Below are 21,729 nucleotides of genomic sequence, written 5' to 3' on the forward strand. Positions count from 1 at the left end.
GATATTAGTTTGCCAAGCGTGTTAAGGCGTGCGACTCGTAATCTGGGGGTCGCGGGTTCGAATTCCCGTCGCACCAAACATGCTCGCCCTTTCAGCCGTGGGGGCGTTATAATATGACGGTCAATCCACTATTCGTTGGTAAAAAAGTAGCCCAAGAGTTGGCGGTGGGTGGTGATGACTAGCTGCCTTCCCTCTAGTCTTACACTGTTAAATTGGAAACGGCTAGCGCAGATAGCCCTTGTATAGTTTTGTGCGAAATTCAAAGAAACAAACAAACAAACAATTTTAAGAGAGTATTTCTCGTGCTACTTAGAGAAATGAATTAAAAAACTGAGGAGGCCACCGCAAACACTCATGATTTTAACGAATTTTCTACACAGGTTTAGTTCAACACTGGAATTGATATCTAAAAGATGAGAAAATATGTGAAATTAATGAGTAAATATGTAAAAATCTAACCAAAGGTGCTACAGTTGAAGAGAATAGACAATAAATTCAAAATAACTGGATTAATTTCATAGGATGAAAAATATATACCTCTGATAAAGTAAAGATACATCAAAATAAACTACATGGCTGTTAAGTTATTCTAACAACTATTTAAAAATGATAACATTTACGTCTCTTTCGTTTAATATTGGCAAGATTTTTTGTGGAAAGAGAAAACAGCATAGTAAAGATGTCTGAAAAAATGGTTCCACGAATAAGCGGAGTTAGACTAGAAAATTCCAGAAACAAAAGAGTCAAACTCTATCTAGACCACCATAAAGAACACAACATATATTTTAACCTACTCCAAGAAATAAAGAAGGATTGCTAATGGCGGGAATTCGGTAACAAAAAGGATAGAAAGGTTGGGGGGATGTTTATTTCTTTTAGAGTAACCATACGGAGCTATCTGTTGTGTCCATCGTGAGAAAACGAACTATAGTCTAACGAGGGACTTTGGGGAGAATTTAACAAGTGGATCCAACAAAAACAAAAAAAATAATGTTAGTATTTTAACAAAATGGAATACTGAAAACATAGGTGTGGGAAAAATAAAATTCAATATGTAGCAAGTAAAGTATATAAACGTATTACATACAAGTTCAAGACCCTTACTGTAGGCCCGAAATGGCCAGGTGGTTAGGGCGCTCGACTCGTAATCTGTGTGTCGCGGGTTCGAATCCTTGTCGCCCCAAATATGCTCGCCGTATCAGTCGTGGGGGCGTGATAATGTGACTATTCGTTAGTAAAAGAGTAGCTCAAGAGTTAGCGGTGGGTGGTTATGACTAGCTGCCTTCCTCTAGTCTCACACTGCTAAATTAAGGACGGCTAGCGCAGATAGCCCTCGTGTAGCTTTTTACGAAATTCATAAAACAAACAAACTATAACTGTATGATAACATTTAAAAATAAAGTTTTAGCTTTTACTTTAGTTAACAAACTGATAAAATAAAAATTGAAGAAGATTGAAAACAGTTTATTGGAAAATTAAGGTAAATATGTTTTATTGAATTTATTGAGAATAATGTGTTTATAATATGTAAAAATGGGAGTTTGAATTACCAGATGATACAATCTTAGAACTGTGTGCCATTTTCAGTTAAAATGAGATTTCCTGTTTATTCAGAAATTAGTATTATTATCTATTGTATGCAGATAAATAACAAAATAAAGTTTTAGTTGTAATAAAATGGGCACACTGTAAAAAGGTACTTTCAGTACTTAAATGACAAAAATATTTACAAAAATATATTTCTCATAATATCTCAAACAATTTAAGTGATGTAACTAAAAAACACTTATACTTCGGTCTTTTGTGATATTTGCACCAGAAAATAAGGGAATTAATGGCACTCTTTGTATTCCGGTAAATATTTACAAAAATTGAAGAATTAAATGTAAAACTAAAAAAATTTAATTTAGTTATATATATCCACCTCAAAAAAAGCAAAAACCTTATTATTCATAGTGTATAAACACTCTATAACTAGTGAGTTATATTTTAGATATTAGTTAAAAACCTTTTATTGGTGATAATATCGATTTAATACAAAGAAAATTTTCTTCTATCTCTTTTGGTATTATTTCTCTTTATCCAAGATTAAAGTATGATAATAATTGCAAAATGTACATTGATCATTATTCAGAGTAGTTCCGCGAAACGTTTAACAAGAAACTAGTTCTTCAGTACTCACTAACTCTCTTTCACGGTCGTTGTTTTTCATGTGAAAAAAACATCTAATAACAGATTAAAATTAAAAACTATAAGAGTCAAACCTGCTTATAATTATATTGCATTATGTATTTATTGTTGCATTTATTTGTAATTAAAATGTTTAACTTTCTAATCAAATATTTTATAATTTAAAACTGAAATAGGAAGTTTTGTTGATGCTTGTTTCATAAACTGAAGCAATTTTATATATAAATCAAATACGTATCCTTTGAAACAAGCGAGAAATGTTCGCCTTTTCTAGATGCTCTGATTAATATTATGCATAGTAAATATTTAGAGACACATAATATATTAAAAATATTTTAGTTCTCATCCAAAATCTGTGCTTTTATTGGCATTATCTCAAACACTTCAAATGAAGTGTTGACTTTTGCTAAGTGAAAAAAGAATAGATAACTTAATCCGAAAGTTAAAAGAACGTAATTTCATTATGTAAAACTTTATTTACAATGTTGTAATCATCTACATGATACACAAAAAAGATGATTTAATTTAAACACATGTTTGTTTTGTTATTATACACAAAGTTCCACAAAATGACAAGGGTCCTTTGCTCACCACGGGTACCGAAACCCGATTTCTAGTATTATACGTCCATAGACATGCCACTGTGCCAGTAGGGAACAATGTAAAAGGAACTAAAAATAATAATCAGATGTGAAGTGATGATGATAAATGAAACATTCTTTTAGTTATTATCCAGTTATTATCAACAGGAATAGAATCCAAAGATAATTAAATAAAATTAAATGAAACCGTACAATAAAATCTATTCTTCAATGATCACTTTAAGAAGATAACTAAGAATAAAATGTGTAATTTTAAATAACAATGAATAAATTGAAAGGAGGCACTTTTTTAGTTTAAGAAAAAGTTTGATGTATCTGCAATGTTGGTTATTTTCCATGTGAATTGGCGTATTTTTGAATTGCTGAAGAAAAATTATATTTCGAAGAACGTGCAAACTTCGAGTTGTTTATACTTTATAATGTTTCATACTTAATACCAATTGAAATAATCTGAACCATAAATTACCAAAATTGATGCAAACAACAATGGTTATAGGCAAAAATGCAGATGTGATAAATATTCCATTACCTTAGAAAATGGCTACAAACAATTTGTAGTTGTGTTTAAAGTGCAACCGACATCTGACAAAAGAAAATATAGCAGCTTCATTGTCAATAATTGTTGATGTTCTAATAGCTCTGTCCTGGGAGTACACAAGTCATATAATTGTTGCACGCCCTTGTGTTTTTAATTGTAAAACAGCTTTTAAAGTTTTATGTTTTATTTTGTCCAATGTCTTTTTCTGTTATCTTTTTAGTGCACTTGTTGATAGATTGGGTTGAACACAATATAATTTTTTAAAGAATCTTCGGTTGTTTTTAATTGAAATGGGAGCGTAGTATTCCTGTCAGCACTCAGAAATGAAAAGTCCCTAATAGTTATTACTATAATTAATACTATACTAATACTACTATAATACTATAACTATACAAAAGCATGTGAAAGGTAACTGTAAGAGCAGAATTAATTAAACCACAGAGAAAAAATATGGTTAATTTTTTGGTTCAACTATAATTATTTTTAAAAAAATGAAAATATGAACGGTAATTTTTGTTGCTAAAGTAGCTTAAGAGTGATAATAATGTTAAATTAATAGAAGTTAAGGGAATTATATCATGATAATATTGCAAAAAATTGTACTTGTTTTTAAAAACAAACAGCAGTTATAGTAATTACCAGCGCTCGTGGAGGATGCTGTAACAAAGAAGATAACAATGACTAGTTATAAACATATGAAAACGTCCAAAGATATTGTTTTATTAAAAGTTTGTTTGTAGTTAAAGCGTATCAAAACTTGGTTTCTAACGTTGTCATTCCGCAAACATACCACTGTGCCACTGGAGATTTATCAAGTGTAAAACAATTCCAACTGTATACATGGTTAATGCTAACTCATTAATATTAATAAAACACTATATATTAGCCGAAATAAACAAAAACAAAATTATATTAAAAATCCAATTTAAACATAAGTAATAAATTTTAATGCTAAATATGGTGGTTAATCATCTCGCTTAAGAGAATCTCTTTGAACACGTCAAACCTTGTGACGAGATTATAACATCTCATAAAATGAGTCGAGTTAGATTTCAGAATACTAAATTTTGATAATGCTCGTAATTCAACATGTCGTTTTATTGAAAGCAAAAACACATATTGAACTCTCTACACAGCCAACGCTAACTTCTTAATTTTGGTTATACAATACACATTAGCCAAAAGAGTGACATGGCATTACGGTTTATTATGAACCAAATGCGATATTCGTTTTGTATATCCCGTAATTTGTAGAAGACAACTATCTTGATGAGGGCAAACAGGTCATTCTGTTCATCTCTAGGGAGCAGTGTATATTAAACCTATGTTAACGCTGGTAGAAGCACCAGTGTTGAGATCTTGCCAACCAGGAAGGGAATACTACTTTTTAACTGCTGTTGTGTGCTGTGCGTGCTATGTATAAGACGTGTCCTACATTTCAAGGCCTTCAGGTTGTAACACCTACTGACGAACTGCTTTTCAAGGAGAAAAGTTAAGACTGAAGGTTGGATTATACAGGAAAAACGTTAAAACAGCTCTCTATCTAAAGCGAAATGTCAGTCACATTCCTGGTTTTAAATTACAAAATGTTAATTAACATGTATATAAATATCTGTTACTCAAATAGAAAGTTCAGATATTGTTATTAACCGATGTTTCACACACAATGAAATCCAATCATGGAAGTAAGAAGTATGTCGTAAGACAGATACACGTTTGTGGTTGAAAATAAACAGTAGGCGAATTGACAGAGTTTTTATTAGCTCTGACATTAAATACATTTTACCATAAAAGGCAATTAGGATTTTACAGCCGATTAATTTAAATAGAAATAGCTAACTTTGTAACAAACTTATACTTATGTACGTATTTTAATATTGTTCTTCTATTTTACTATCTTATTTTCTGTCAATCATCGATAGAAACTTGCAGACGATGAAAGAACAAAACATGTACAAAATAAAGCTTTATTACTTTGTGGTCTTGAAAGTATTTTCACCGCTTCTACTTCAAAAAATATCGCAGTTGAAAGTCATAACACAAACTACAGAACATGATACAATTGTGGTACTAATTATCAGAGTATAGTATTAACTTCACTATATCAACACAAGATGGTGTTAAATTCATAACTTTCAAGGACTGTTTAAGTGTGCTTAAAGAAATAGCTTTCCTAAATTATTGCTTTCTTACTTAGGAATTTCTAAGTTCCCAAACTTTTCAAGCCTAGTATGGCCTGATTCTTAGAGCACTGGATTCGCAACCTACAGGTCGCAGAGTCAAATCCTCGTCACAGAATATCCTCGTCCTTTCAGTTATGGGGACGTTATAATACACAAAAGGTGGCATTAGTAAAAAGTAACTGAAGAATTTGCGATGACCAATGTTGACTAGTTAGTTGCCTTTTCTTTATTCTATGATTTCTCAACTGGGGACAGCTAGCGCAGATAGTCCTCGCGTAGTTTTGCGCGCAATTCAAACCAAGCTATTCAAGCCTTGTTTTGCACATTGCGCTATGACATACTTCTAAGCAGATCATATACTTTTGGAAAACCTTACTCAAAAATGAATTGTTACATTCACTTGTTCGCCATATCATACATGATGGAAATGAGCCTAAATACCTCTCACACCAAAATAGTAATATGAGTATTGCGAAAAGTCACCTACTGTTACACGTACCTAACATTGCATTTAAGTGGTATACATGTTTTGTATTAGAAAATGTTTTATGTCAATATATAACAGATATATTGCAGAATGAATAAGCACTGGAGTATATGAAATGTTTGTGATTTGTGAGAGAGTCAACACAGCAAATGAAGCAAAGTGTATATCAGTGAAAATGCTAAACGCTGCTCATAATTGATAGGGTTTTGTAATCATACCAGTAACATTACACAAACACAACATTTATAAAATGTTAATATTTAACAGTATAAATGTGAGGAAAAGGTGGAAGCATCAAACCTGCCCCTGCCAGAACTCTATAAAGAATTCACACGCTAATGTATTAATTTTATGTTTTGCTTGTTTGTTTGTTTTTGAATTTCACGCAAAGCTACATAAGGGCTATCTGCACTAGCCGTCCCTAACTAGAGCTAGTCATCACCACCAACCGCCAACTCTTGGACTACTCTTTTACCAACAAATAGCGGGTTTATTACAACGCTCCCACGGCTCAAAGGGCGAGCATGTTTGGTGCGACGGGGATTCGAACCCGCGACCCTCGAGTGCCTTGACCACCAGGCCATGCTGGGCCTTTACTGTTTTACTAGTTTCATATATCTTTGAAAAACCAACTTAATGTCATCTAATTATATACAGTTTGTAATAATATAATATTTCAATTTTAAAATGTGAATTTGTATTATAATACTATGATAACATATGTTTTAATATATTTCTTGTAAGTGTATTACATCTCTTAAATTTGTTAGATAAGTTCTCCTCAGTAGGTTATACTATTCTGTAGGATAGAACGAAACCGACCATATTAGATATTTTGTATATTATATTTAATTTTCTTAAACCTGACAGAATAGCAAACACAATTGAAAATAAGCAACTGAAAATCACTAACTTTGTTTCTTCTGTTCGAAATTAGGTTTGTAGAATATTAATATCTATACTGTGCCTTATACGGGTATCGAAACCCGGTTTCCATCGTCAGAAGTGTAAAGACTTACAAATGCACCACATAGACAAACCACTTACGATCCGAACAAAAGTAATTTTGAATTAAATGCTTAAGACTTCTGTACAGCTGGTCAATAAGTTAACGTAGCTATAAAAGTAGAATTACATTTAAAAAGCATTCAAAATTAACTTATCGATTATCAATTTTATGTATGTGATGCTTTAAAATACTGATTATGCATTTTCATTGACGTCTATACTATATATATTTAAATAATCTAAAATATTGATGCAAACCAAAGGCAACATTCTTTTGGCTACAAACAATGTTATTCAATGACAAAGTTTAGTTAGCCGTAATTTTAAGTGATTTATCAATACTATAGACAATTAAATCTAAGGTTTGTTAGATATACAAGTGACATTAACTAAAAACGCAACACCAATGCTTTCTGTCGCTACTAGTTTTACATATTTTAACAATTCTTGAACAACAGAATATGTACAATATGCAATTCATTGCTGTAGCCAGTGAAGGAAATCTGAAATTTTCCTTTTGTAACGTGAATTCAATACACTTTATTTCGAACGTAAACATCATTTTTAATGTACTGATTAAAAGTCTTACCTGGCTAAAGACGAAGGATTAATTTCGAAAATTAGTTTTATAGAGCTGGGCTGCAAGGTGGGCGATTCAATGCTCTAGAATGCCCAATACTTTATTCATGTTTAGTTATGGTTGTGTAAAAACTGACAGTTGAGCTGGCTATTCATTTAAGAGAACAGTCATGTGTGTATTTTTGTGTAAATCCTTAGACTTACCGCTGTCCCAGCAGGGGATGAGAGAAAAGCCGTAAGCAACAGATGTTGTTAACCAATTATTTGCATTGAAATATGGGGCTTCCGATTCGGATCGTTTGTCCTACTAGCACATAATATAATTTTAAGATTATCATATTTTTCTTGCAAACGTCACTTGGTAGTTCTCGCATTCTGTGAACAGTGGGATCGAAACCCGTCACGTACTATGATCACTCTTTTAGGGATGTTATATAATACGACAGTTATTACTACTATTCGTTAGAAAAGATAAGCCATAGAGTTAGCGTTGAGTAGGGATAACTAGCGTAAGTAGCACTTGAGTAGCTTTTTACAAAATTCATCACAAACAAACAAATTATTTCTATAGCTCCGCTGTCGAGAAAACGCGATCCGCACTTTGGAGCCACGTGAATTCTAAAGAGCGACGGTAAAATCTCAATGTTTGGTCAAACAACAATGTGTAAATAGTGTTTTGTGTAGCTCTTCGTAAATATCTATAAATAAGCAAATAAGCTTACCATTTAAACACCCATAGCAGTCTAATGCTTTCATGTATACAATTTGGCTGCACGGAGAACATTGGTTATCGTCGAGATAAATGGGGTATTAAACAAGCTTTAAAATGCTTAATTAACTAACTTTAAAGATATAGACGAGAATAAACATATCTAAAGCACAAAAAATTGTTAAGTTGCAAGTTTATATTTAATTATACAAGTTACTAGTTTTTGTAATATGCTTATAAGCACTTGAAATTGTTTGTCGTTAAGGGCATAACTATACATAACTCTGCCCACCACGAATGTCGAAACGTGCATTTCTATCGTTGTAAATTCGCAGACATATCGCTGTACCACTGGGGGGAAAAGTTTGAGAAACATCTCTTTAAACAAACAACTCCAGTACTTATTCTAGATATAAATAATGATACATCTTTTATAGAAAAGTTTTTATACCTCACCTCTTTCATCTTCTTTATCACTATCACATCCTGGCTGACTGTAACCTCGTAGTGAATCTTAAGAAATAAAATTAAAATTCTAAAATTACTTCATTATTTTTGATATAATGAACCTTTATTTCATAAAGTCAGCAACAATGTTTTCTCCTACTGTAGTGTAACATTAGAGTTATTACTGTGAGTTGTTGGTATCCACAACCTGATTTGATGTCTCTGTATACAAAGCTGCTAAAATATATTACAAAAAAAAACATTTCAAGTTACTGCAAGATAATTCATAACTATTTTTAAATCCATGAGATTATACCTATAACAGAGATATTAGAAACTTATTTTAATTTACTGCCAAATATTTGAATGCTAATCCTAATTCTTTCTTATAGCAATGGATACAACCCAGTTCACTCTGAATTAATGTAGAATGATAGAACATGCATCCTACATTCACCAAAGTAGCATGAAGTTTGTGGATCGACTATAATTTGGGAAAAGTCTTGTTCTCATGTTAATAAAACGTCATATTTCTTAGTACTATTTTTTTACAAATTTTAATTTTACAAAATTACAGAGAAATACATTAGCATTAATTCAGAAATTTATTACTTTCTAAAAATGAAAAGAAAATAATATTGTTTGTTTGTTTATTGTTAAGTACAAATGGGCTATATGTGCTGTACCCATCATGGGTATCGAAATCCAGTTTCTAGTGTTGTATGTCCGCAGAGATGTCACTGTGCTACTTGGTGGCAAAATAATATTGAATTCATCCTCGTTTAATAGGTAAATATTTACTGAACGATTTCTTTTGAATCTCGTTATAACAACTTCAGAACTGTACATAATATGTATTTTTCTGTTTCTTAAGAGGCAGTATAAATGAATAAAGTTTGAATTATACTGTCGTATTTAGAAATGTCAGAAGTAATTAATTTTTGATGGCCATTTAAGTAAAAAAATATTCCGAAGATTACGCTTAGTGGAACATATTTTCATATTTATATTTACTTTTTTTATATTTTAGAATACATTTAATAGTGTCATCACTCAGTGTTGCAAAAAATATAAAAACTAAACATAGAATAAAGGGTAATGTGTGTTTGTGTATAGCAAAGCCACATCGGGTTATCTGCTGAGCCCACCGTCTGGAATTAAACCCCTAATTTTAGCGTTGTAAATCTGTAGACTTACCACTGCACTAGCGTGGAGCGATAAAAGATGGAAACAGTGTATTAAATCATATTGAAACTTAAGAAAAAGCTAACTTTTGCTTCCTCGTCTTTAACCATGAGGCTTAGATCCTATGTAGTCTCAAAGAAAGGATATGACAAAAGACAATGACAAGAGAACATCGTTTAGATATGACCAGGAAATGGTGAAACAGCAGGGGTTGAATATAGTATCATAAAACCTGTCCTTCATCAATAAAAAAGCGTTACTCTTAGGACTTCGCGAAAAAAATGGCAAATGTCGTAGTCTATTTCTTTAGTTTATGATGGTGGTGATTTCATTTCTTCCCCTTTTTATCTCAGAAAATTTTACATTACTCTTGAGCGCACACTATCTTCCAAACTCTAAAATTTAGAGTGCTGATTAAGAGAAGATGAAAGAAATATAGAAGGTGAAACTCTCTCTAAAAGATGCTGACTGGCATAAGCTATGATTCCGTGTTCTGGACAAGCACGTTGTCATTAATTTCAGTTATGTTTGGAAGGAGATCAAAATTCATTTTGTCTAGTAAAATTACCATATTTAAAGCTGAGATGTGAAAGATACAAAAGTAAAAGAAATGAAATAATTAAAAACATGTTAGCCTCAATGAGGTAGTAAAACTGAAATCATGAAAAGCGGAGTTTGTTTCAGAGCTAAGCTATACAATGGCATATATAATTTATATTCATTGCAAGAAATCGAAACTCAGATTTTGGAATTGTAATTCCAAAAGCTTATCGCTGACTCATATGGCGACGATTAGGTACAACTGTAAATTTGTTATATTTGTTTTGTCAGTCTAGATAAGTTAATGTTAAGGAATTTCGCCCATTCACGCTTCAGGTGAATTGGGATGGAAAAAAAGATCAAAATATAATATAATTATTTCTGCTTACGTGGCATCTATCATAAAATTTCAATTAAAGACTTTTTTCTTCCTTAATAAATTTCTCAGAAAAATAAATAGGATATTTCGTTGATAAGTAACTTTACTGAACCTGAATGGTTACTTATGTCTATGTTATGTATATATTTAAGTTATTAAATTATGACCACTATCCAAGCCATACATAGGTTTCAATCACTAAACTGGAAAGTGACCCACGTAATGACCTCTATGTGCACATTACCAAAAAACTGAGATATCTAATTGTGTTACAGACAAATCAATTAAAACTCTGACCTTAAATAACATCACACCTATAGGTCGGTTACTAAACTGTGACCTTTAATGATATCATAAACATGGATAAGCTACTAAAGTGTACGAGATGAGTGACTTCCGGACGTGATAACTGTACCTTGACTGAATATAAAATTGGCCAGATAGAGGTCGAGTTCTCGGACGGACACATTTATGTGGAAGGGGTTGACACAAAGGCTAGGATGCAGGCACTCAGGTGACTTTTCTAGACGTTCTCCGTCTGTGCTTTCCAAGGGAATAGCTTTGAACAGGATCACCATAACCAAGTCCAGCCGCCACACCTATCATTCAAATGTACTTCTTATAAGAACTTAAACGTTAAGGTTTATTGTCTAGCAAATTTGAAAACGTTATCATTTCTATTATTTTTATCACAAATTCCAACAGAATAAAGTATTTCAAAACAATAGTTTTCGACAATGCTATAATAAAGAAATTAGTCTTCGCTATTTTATTAAAAACGCACAAAAATTCACAATGTTTAAAACACGAGTATTGAAAAGAAAGCTGTACTCAAACAACAAATACTGAACAGTAATCGTTTTACCACATACCAGCCACTAAGTGTTAATTATATACTCATATAAACTGTAAATTGTGTAGATTTTGACACAGATGTATATATGTATATTCATTCTCCAAACTACTTCAGAATCAACACGTATGTATTCGAATCTAGAATTTCAAGTTTATCCTATTCCTTTAATTTTGGTTATGAACTTCGAAAAACTAGAAGCCCGAGTGTGAATATTACTTATATTCACTTTCCCTTGTGACTTTGAAAGGAAATGTTTGATGTTGTAAAAATAACTAAATTTAGAATATTATATTTTTCCTGTATTTGTTGGTAAGCACAAAGCTGCAGAAATGGGCTATCCAATAGCAGGTATCGAAACACGATTTTCATTACTATTAACAACCAGACTTACCTCAATGCCAACTAAGTAGATTAAATCATGCAAAAAACAAGTAAGTTTGTCAAGTTATAATTTTATGCTTATGTAAAATATACAAGTAAATAGCTTATTAATTTCTACCTTATCATATGAGTAAATATTGCCAAACACATATATTCTAAAAATGTTATGAGGATATACCTGGAGGTTAAGTGTTCATATTCTAGTAGGTGACATGATGACATCAAAGATAACATAACAAACGTTTCAGTTCAAATTGATCTATTTGAAATTATTGTCTAAGTCTCTCAAAATCTCTAATAAAAGTCATGTTGCTTATTTTCAACTTTTTCTCATCCTGTATATCATATAAAAATAGTTTAGTATTCATAAAACTGATAAAATAAGACGTATAATGGACGTGCCCTTCAAACTGCATGAATTGTGTTTTATATGCGTTAAGTTTAACTGATTAAAAAGTGCGGAAATTATTGTTCACTTTTTCATTATAGCATTTACTAACCTTTGTACTTTTTCATTTAACTACTACACAAACATACTGTGTTTCTGATAACAAATTTTATTTAAGAACTAAAGTCGATGAAGGCCGAAAATAATTGATTCTTTCTGCCAGATATGAGCCTGGCATGGTCCGGTGGGTTAAGACGTTCGACTCGTAATCTGGGGGTCGCGGGTTCGAATCCCCGTCGCGCCAAACATGCTCGCCCTTTCAGCCGTGGGGGCGTTATAATGTGATGTTCAATCCCACTCTTCGTTGGTAAAAGAATAGCCCAAGAGTTGGCGGTGAGTGGTAATGACTAGTTGTCTTTCCTCTAATTTTACACTGCTAAATTAGGGACGGCTAGCGCAGATAGCTCTTGTGTAGCTTTGCTCGAAATTCTAAAACAAAAAAAAACTGACAAATATGTAAACTAAATATCATTTCCATTTACCCCAGTGAGGCTAACATCCAACTTACGTTGCAAAATAAGTTCATAAAAAAAGCAACAACATTTTTATTCCTTGTCTTTGCTTTAACGAAACATCTTCAAAGTTCCTGCAAAACCTAGCTTCAATCTTTTGTTCAAATATTGCGGAACCTAAAATTCATTTTCTTTTAGTTATTTTTATATTTTTAAATATAAAAAAGGACCCTTGATAACCAAAGTGTAGAGTGAAAAAAACATTTCTTAGAATTTGTCCAAAATCCTAAATTCAAACAGTCTCTCAGATATTATCTATATGGTCTTGTAATTTCTTTGAATACGTTATAAAATATCAACTTCGAGATTCAATAATAATAAAGTGTTGTAAGAATAGATAAGGATAGCTAAAAAAATGACATCCATGTACACAAATAAAAGAAATACAAATATGCTTGTATCTGTGAAATAAACATTGTCACTTATGTAAAAATTCAAATTATTATATCTTGTTGATGTGTAAATTATTTACTACATTAAGAAAACGTGGCATTTTGAAGCATCAGATAATATGTCTAAAGCAGAGTTGAAATAATAAAGTACAAAATGATATATATATATACATGCCATTAACAGCAATAGTTACAACATTAGAGGTCTTTAAAGAATGATTTCTGAACAGGATGCTCAGAAGAAGAAAAAACAACAAAGTATTAATACGAAACCAAATTTATTTAGAAACATAAATTTATTACAAAATGATAAATATATTAAACACGTATAAGAATTTTAAGATAGAAGTTACCATATATAACTTCCTGAAAGTGAATATTTAATATTCAATGATCTTCTGAATCATGTATTTTAACCTATGATATTATGTATATATAGAAAACCATCAACTGCATTTAACAAACATTCAATACGACTGATATGGTACTAATCTATTTATTACTTAAACTTACATAAGTATCAGCATGACAAGAACTGATAAGTAAATAAATCAAGTTGCGGTCTTTTCTCGAGTTATGAAAAACGTTAACATGAAATTTAGTAAGAATTCAGAGACTGATATAGTTAGTTTTGTAACTGCTAGAGAATAATCGCTCCTGTAAATTCTTTTAAAGATATAAATGAATTAACGCTGCAATAATGTCAGAAACATGTTGAACAGATATTTAAAGTTGATCCCTAAAATTGAACTACAAGAGCATCATTCAACTGTTGTACATATTTAATAATAATAAGAGGGGGAGAAATGTGTCAAAGGTTAAACAACCTGTGTACTTTTAAGTATATTTACACAATTTAATTTTTCATTTATAATAACATAACGTGATGTTGTTCGTGAAAGTAAAAAAGAATCACGGATAAATTAATGACTCTTTAACCAAAGGATTTGCAGGCAGCTAAAAAATTAAAACTAAGAAGAAAGGTAAGAGCGTCAAGGTGATGGAAATTATAACTTGTGAAAACAAAGCCACATCTAGCTATCTGCTGAGTCCACCGAGGGGAATCGAGCCCTTGATTTTAGCGTTGTAAGTCCGTAGACTTATTGCTGTACTAGCGGGGGCTAAACACGAAAGAGACTAGAAAATTGAAAGTCATTTCACTTTAGAAAACAAAATTAATTTTATTTACACAAAGAATATAAATATACAAAACCTTGACTTCATATTCTGGCCAGATTAGCTTCATTTGAATAAATTATAAGTAACTTTTATTAATACTAAATTAAAGTATAGAACGTTTTAAACTAATGCTCACTGCAAGCTAAGAATTAAAATGAAGGCGAAGCAATCTCTTATATGTACCTTAGAAGTAGAAAAGCATTTCCCAACACATTAATTAAAGCTCTCACCCTTTATTATGAAATCTAGTAAAGGTTCAGATATCTTCGTATTACCATAAGCATGATATGCCAATGAATAAAAAGGCAAAAGGCATTTTTCTAGTCATGTACCAAAACTCAACACGTTCATTTTAACGCAAAAGTCAGTTTTAAAGTTATGGGCACCAGTCAGTACAATTTTCCAAAACGTTTCCAAAAATAATCAATAGGAGATTTTTAAAAATATCTACTGTTTATAAGTATATCTGAATATTAAATGTTACTCAATTAATTTTAAACTAGAATAAGTATGTTAAGTCCAGAGTGACTTTGAAATTGAGATTAAAATCCTAATTCATTTTCATGCGTATCTATTGCAGTTGAATAAGCTAGAACTTTAGGATCTACAAAACAGCAAAATATAAACAAATCTATAAGAGAATAAGACCAAAATTATTTTGCAGAGTCACGACACGTTATCATATAACATAAAGTTCCCCGTTAGTACAGTGGTAAGTCGACTGACTTGCAACACTAAAATTAGGTGTTCGATTTTCCTCAGTGGGCTCAGCAGATAGCCCGATGTGGTTTTACTATGAGAAAAAAACACACATATAACACAAAATAAACTTCCTATTTATACACACGTCAAATTAAATCGGAAAAGCTCAATGTGGAAAAGCTAATTAGAATAATTAAAATGTAACTAACAAACTTGATAATTATATTTAAAAGTTACAATATCAGTTAAATATAAAACAAAATACGTAGAAATGTTTTCATCAAATAAGGAATTAACGTAAATTAGATAATAAGTTACATGACAAATTTATGGTGATACAAAATCCAAGGCAGATATAATAATATTGAAAATTGGATTACAGCAGAGAAAACACATTGATGTACTGTACAAAACAGTAGATTTTTAAAACTAAATTTAAAGAACAAAAGTAAAACGTAATTTGCATAAACAAATTCTAATCCAGTAATGGAGTAATAAATAATATATATATATACACACATAAATATCACGTAACAATAAAAGATTTTCACTACAGAGTTACGTGCTAACGAATACAAGACGTGCCAACGAAACTGTAACAAATAGTTATAACATTCATATAAAATAGTACAAATGATATCGTACTAAAAGAAAATTTTTCAGCCAAAACACCAAAATACTCTTAGACATGAGGAAGACAGCAGGTGCAAAGCTATAAAGATTGCTTGTTTTTTTTTAATTTCGCGCAAAGCTACTCGAGGGCTATCTGCGCTAGTCGTCCCTAATTTAGCAGTGTATGACTAGTCATCACCACCCACCGCTACCTCTTAGGGGCTACTCTTTTACCAGCGAATAGTGTGATTGACCGTCACTTTATAACGCCTCCACAGCTTAAATGGTTAGCCTGTTTGGTGCGACTGGGAGTCGAACGCCTTAACACGGTTGGTCATGCCGTGCGAACTATAAAGTAACCTTGAGATTCAATAAAGGGTTAGTATATGGATGCTAATAACTACTAACAATAACAATAATATATATATATATATAATATAATGTTAAGCGCAGTTGAAAATATCTGATAAAAAAAATTAGATTTCCCCTTTTGGGACTACCCTTTCCAATATTGTGATGCTATATTTACCGTTAAAAGGTAAAAATAGTATTACAAATTATGAAATATTTAACAATAAGTAATAAAAAGAACTTTTTTAAAGTATTATGTATAGCTGTTAAAGATATTTTTTATATTATGGCTACAATAATCAAATTATTAGTTTTAAGTTATTTTATAATACATTTTATACCTTATTAAAAAGTAAATATTTGACAAACAATATTAATGCAATTATTTATGACTTCAAATATTAATTTTTAGAGGAATTTAGTATATGAAATATTAATATAAAAGCCAGCTCTATTTAGAACAAAACTTTAGCCTGGCCCAGTGTACCTATGTTTTCCTGAAATATTACGTTCTGGTTGAGGGAGGAAGTAAAGGTATAAGACCTATAGAAATGGGTTTATAGTTCATGAGATCATATTCAGAAATAACAACAATAAGAATCAAATAAAGCAGACAAACATCTTAACTGCCATAAACTGCGAACTAACCTCAGTTATTTCTGCATATATTACTTTAGCTTAAGTGTAAAATAGCACTGATGATTTTCCACAGATGTATTCAATATATAACGTTGTTATTATATTCTAAATCCACCACAAACGAGTTTCATCCACCAATACTATAGCGTAAGGATTTATGGAACTATTATACATGTATTACACTACTGTTTTGTGAGAGAGTTTGCAGCGTTACATATTATAAACTTAGATCTCGCATCCTGAATTTAAAGATATATAAATGGTCAACAGAAATCTTCATACTTTCAATTGCGAAGTTATGATACTTTAGTAAAGTCTAAACTTTTTATTATAGTTGCTAGTAATTTTTAGAAGTAAAATACTTAAATTAGGCAGAATATTTTGAGTATTTTATCTGGTACCTGATAGGGTTTAACAACGTAGAAAACAGAGATTCGTTTGCTAGAGACAACTCCTTTCCTCACTCAACTACCATGTCAATAAAATGGAAAATTTTAAGTTTCGGACCAAAATGTATAAATAAAATCAATTTTAAGTTATCATGATCAGAGAAACCTTTGCGCCATAATATTGTGTGCTTATTTAAAACTTTTAAAATGATATATCTATATTTGCTGTCAACCTGACATAAGAACAATTTATAATACTCCCCCTTTCAATAAAGTGAAAGTCATAATACCATTTCACTATATGTTGTCCCAACTAGCCGTCAGTGTTACCAGCCTATCTGGTTGTTGCAATTTCCTAAGGTCCTCCAATTGGACAGCGGTAAGTCTATAGATTTACAACACAAAAATCAGGAGTTTGATTTCAATCGGTAGATCAGAAGATAGTCTAATGTTGCTTTACTATAGGAAAAAACGTGCATACACACTTGTTTAGGAATTTGACTTAAACCTTAATATACTGGCGGTTTGTAACTTTACTGAAGTATTAGAACAGATTAAATGTCATGTCTGATGCGATTTTAGTTTCCTCTGAATTTTAAAAGATAGCAATAAAATTATATTCCAGCAACAGAACTATGTGATATCGACAGAGATTATGAGTTCTTAGTCAAATAATAAAACAAGCTCAATGAGCAGCCTGTTACCCGTTGTTCAGTAGCCTTATAGGCAATCACCAGTTAAATAAAGTAATCATATTTGATATTACTTTTAATTCCTTTTGACGAAGTGGTTAACCACAAATTTGCTGTTTTAATTTCAGTTGGCCACAGCACAATAAAACATCTATACCACTTCTTTATTTCCTATTATGCATTTAGCTAGGACACCTATAAACAATGATTTACGGTTCAAATCAGTCCAGGTATTTTTTATTAAGTTTTTAGAAAGTCCTTTTTAAAAGATATGTAATTAATGGTCACTGTAATTCCACATCTACGTAGATGGTCAAATAACTACCAGAGAAAAAATAAATATCTGTTGATCTGCCATAATTTGTAGAACTCACTTCAATAGTGGAATGGAGAAGCATGATATCCTCCTTTCGTTACGGTAATGTTTACTGTGGATTTTACATGTGAGTTTTTGCCATTTTCTGACATTTGTCATGCCCACGGTATGGTGATATTTATACAGAGGATAAATAAACAGAGTCTCAAAGTTTCATAGACCACTGATAGAGTTCTTTTGTATTCTTATAACCCATTATTAAATACTGTAATGGTACATCCGAAGTGCAGTGATCCAATGCATTGCCATATTCTCTTATTGCCAAAAGTTTATGAGACACTTAAGAAATGCATTGTTACCTGTTATAAATCTTACCAGTACACAGATGATGAAAATGTTTGATAAAATACAAACAATTCCTTCTATAGTTCTGCTCAGTAAAATCAGAGTACATCTTACATATGCCGGTACCTATTCTTCATAATATATAGTAGACCGTAAAATATGTATATATATATTTGCTTCTCCTGTGTATCGTGTCATGGGAGTTAAAAAGTAAGCAGACGTGTGGGAGAAAACAAAGAGAATATTTGTGATTTCACTTGATAAAAACAACAACTTTATTTACCTACAGTGCATTTATCTATTTACAATTTTTGTCTTTGGTACCCTGGTTGATCCAATTTTACGTGAAAAAACAACAAGAAAACAAGTAAATCTAAATGCTATTACTACTTAACCACAGAGTAGCATTAGCAATGAACTTTTTTAACTAGATTGATAGAAAAGCAGAACGTGTATCAAAACTTTACATCCACATTTTTAAACCCATTAGCTAGAAAAGTTACACTGTTAAGTCTTATACCATGTCATAACACTGTAAAAAACACTTAAAAGCTCTATGTCTTTCCAGGAAACTGTTGTGTATAAAGTACAAGAAGGACATACTCTCGGTCAACAAGGCCATGTTAACACAAAGAGTTTTTAAATTGGTGAACATTAGCCACGAGTTATATTTTGAAGATTAAGGTTAGAAGCGTTTAGTAGTAAATATCTGAATTCATATGAAATGTAGCTGACTTGTGAATTATTACAAAATTAAAATAATAAAATTATATATTTGACATTACGTACATCCCAATATCATCAACTAGCGCCAGAATTGGCTCTGTTATCATCTACTCTAATTTTGCTAAAAGAAAATTGGAATCGATGTTAATGGTAAGGATAGGGAAATAAAAACAAACATATGCAGGAAACAATATGCATTACAGAAGTGATTTTACACAAATATTTTTACTGTGTATCATCGACGATAACTTTAATCTTTGTTCATCAAATAAATACCAAAACATACTTATCAATTAACTGTATTCATACGTTTAGGAGTATAAAGATTTCATAAAATGAAATAACTAAAATTGTATATAGAATATTTAACACTAAGGGGAAAGTTTTTCAAGATGTGAGGCCAAGATTTATCTTACTATCCTTGTTATAACGAAAACTGCTTGTGTTCGACATAATAATGAACACCAAAATGAGTATCATTGACCATGGAGAACATAGTTTTTAGGACAGCATCAGATGAGGTATATGATCCTTAAAGAGTTTGATTATACCACTAAACATGTCTCACTGAACTTTGCACTACTAAATAAACTGCTGTAGGTAAATTATGGTAGTGTTAACAAAGTAGACACATAACGTGTTCTACTGGATTTTGTTTGACTGTGTCCAGTAGAAATAAGCTTCTTATTTAAAAACTTGATCTTGGTGTTAACCTTTACAGTTGAGAGATTTAGTGCTGATGTGTGCTATAATTTAAGAAATTAAAGCTAAAGAACTAGTCTAGTGAAATTTAAAAACAGAGTATTATACGAAGAAAAAGTTAGTCAGCTTAGTTGTAGCTAAATATAGGAAGTAGCATTTCATTTTCACTGATATTACCTTTAAGAACTGTAACATCTATGTATTAACAAATTATTCATTGCAAGTACATGTGCGTTTGTTTATTGACCAAATTAATTGGTTGCTTATATTTTTTTTACTACATTAACTCCAACTTTCGCCAGTTATTCGTAATAATGAAAGTAATATCTCGTTGGAGGCCGCACATCTAGATTTTAGTATTTAACTATTTAGTATATAAAAATTAATGTTTTTAAGTTATCTAAAGGGTGTTATATATAATATTTAATATAAATGTTATATTTTCAAACTTTATTAAAGTAATGTTTGCTCAAGGTAGATGTTATCTTAATACTCACATAAAGGAAAGATTTTATACGAGTTAGGTCCATAAGGAATAGCTAAATTCACTTTTATATTGGCTAAGTATGACAAAAGCGTAATTCCCTGCTCCTTGTTAAAGTAATCGAGCCACCATTATAATGTCATGCTTTATTTTAATCAAAAACAAGAGAGGGCGAGGTGATTAAAATTTTGCTTGTTAAAGTAGCCACCCATTCAAAACATTCACGCCAGTGAAGTGAATACCTTTATCAACATTGTATTCAAGCTGTATTGTACTGGGAAAGAATAAAAAATAAATTATCATAGTTTGTGTCGTCCGACCTCTGTTGTCTGCTGTACTATATTTACGTACTTTCTCGCACTAAGAATAATATAGTTAGTTTCGTAATGTATGATATTATTAATGAAAGTTAAGTTAAGAGGTAGAAGTATGCAATTCGTATTAATAATACATATGCGAAAGATAACCTTTCTGGTTGAGGGGTAGATATGAGAATATCAGAAGAAGAGTATGAGCCTCCTTTACAATGGGGTTCTTTTAAAAGGTAAAACTGCTAGTGAGAAGACGGGGGGTGAAATCAAACACATGAAAAGTTTTTAAACTTTCAGAGCAGAAAATAAAATAGAACTGATATGAAAGTCATTTAAATATATGAATATACAGAAAACTACATTCGTGATCTTTTCTTTTTAACATTGTAAAATTATTTACTTCGTAATCAGATCAGATATTTTCGGTTTTAAACTGCCTAAACAAAATATATCCATTACCAGTCAAGAAGAAATTATTGATTAATTTACAGTTTCATAACACCAAGTCAAAGATAATTTTGGCAAATGTAAAATTTATATAATTTATACTATTAACTATCACACATTTCATACTCTCTTATTCAGGCCCCCCGCTAGTACAGCGGTATGTCTCCGGATTTACAACTCTAAAATCAGGCGTTCGATTCCCCTCGGTGGGCTGAGCAGATAGCCCTATGTGGTTTTGCTATAAGAAAAACACACACACACACTCTTATTCAGTCTCAACAACAATAAATTCCGGAAAATGTGATGAACTTAACTGAATCGAAAACATCTTTTCATGATGAACCACGTATAGAATACTGTCTAGTTCTCAATATCTTCTAACCGTAATCTCTTGATTG

The 21,729-nt window shown here is 31.2% G+C and overlaps 1 protein-coding gene across 14 annotated transcripts in view; it reads right to left on the bottom strand.

Moving 5' to 3' along the window:
* LOC143244685 (nuclear factor 1 X-type-like) overlaps positions 1-21,729 on the bottom strand; it is a 114,910-nt gene that overhangs the window by 49,467 nt on the left and 43,714 nt on the right. For all 14 annotated transcript variants that reach the window (XR_013025275.1, XR_013025276.1, XM_076489791.1 and 11 more), the window contains 2 exons: positions 11,263-11,446; positions 8,753-8,809 (listed from right to left, as the gene is read on the bottom strand). Coding sequence is in view for 12 of the 14 variants with exons in the window: in XM_076489791.1 (XP_076345906.1) it covers positions 8,753-8,809; positions 11,263-11,446 (241 nt within the window). In the remaining 2 variants the exon portion in view is untranslated. The remainder of the gene's footprint in view (positions 1-8,752; positions 8,810-11,262; positions 11,447-21,729) is intronic.

This window comes from Tachypleus tridentatus, chromosome 2, assembly GCF_004210375.1.
Source record: "Tachypleus tridentatus isolate NWPU-2018 chromosome 2, ASM421037v1, whole genome shotgun sequence".
NCBI classification, from domain to species: domain Eukaryota; kingdom Metazoa; phylum Arthropoda; class Merostomata; order Xiphosura; family Limulidae; genus Tachypleus; species Tachypleus tridentatus.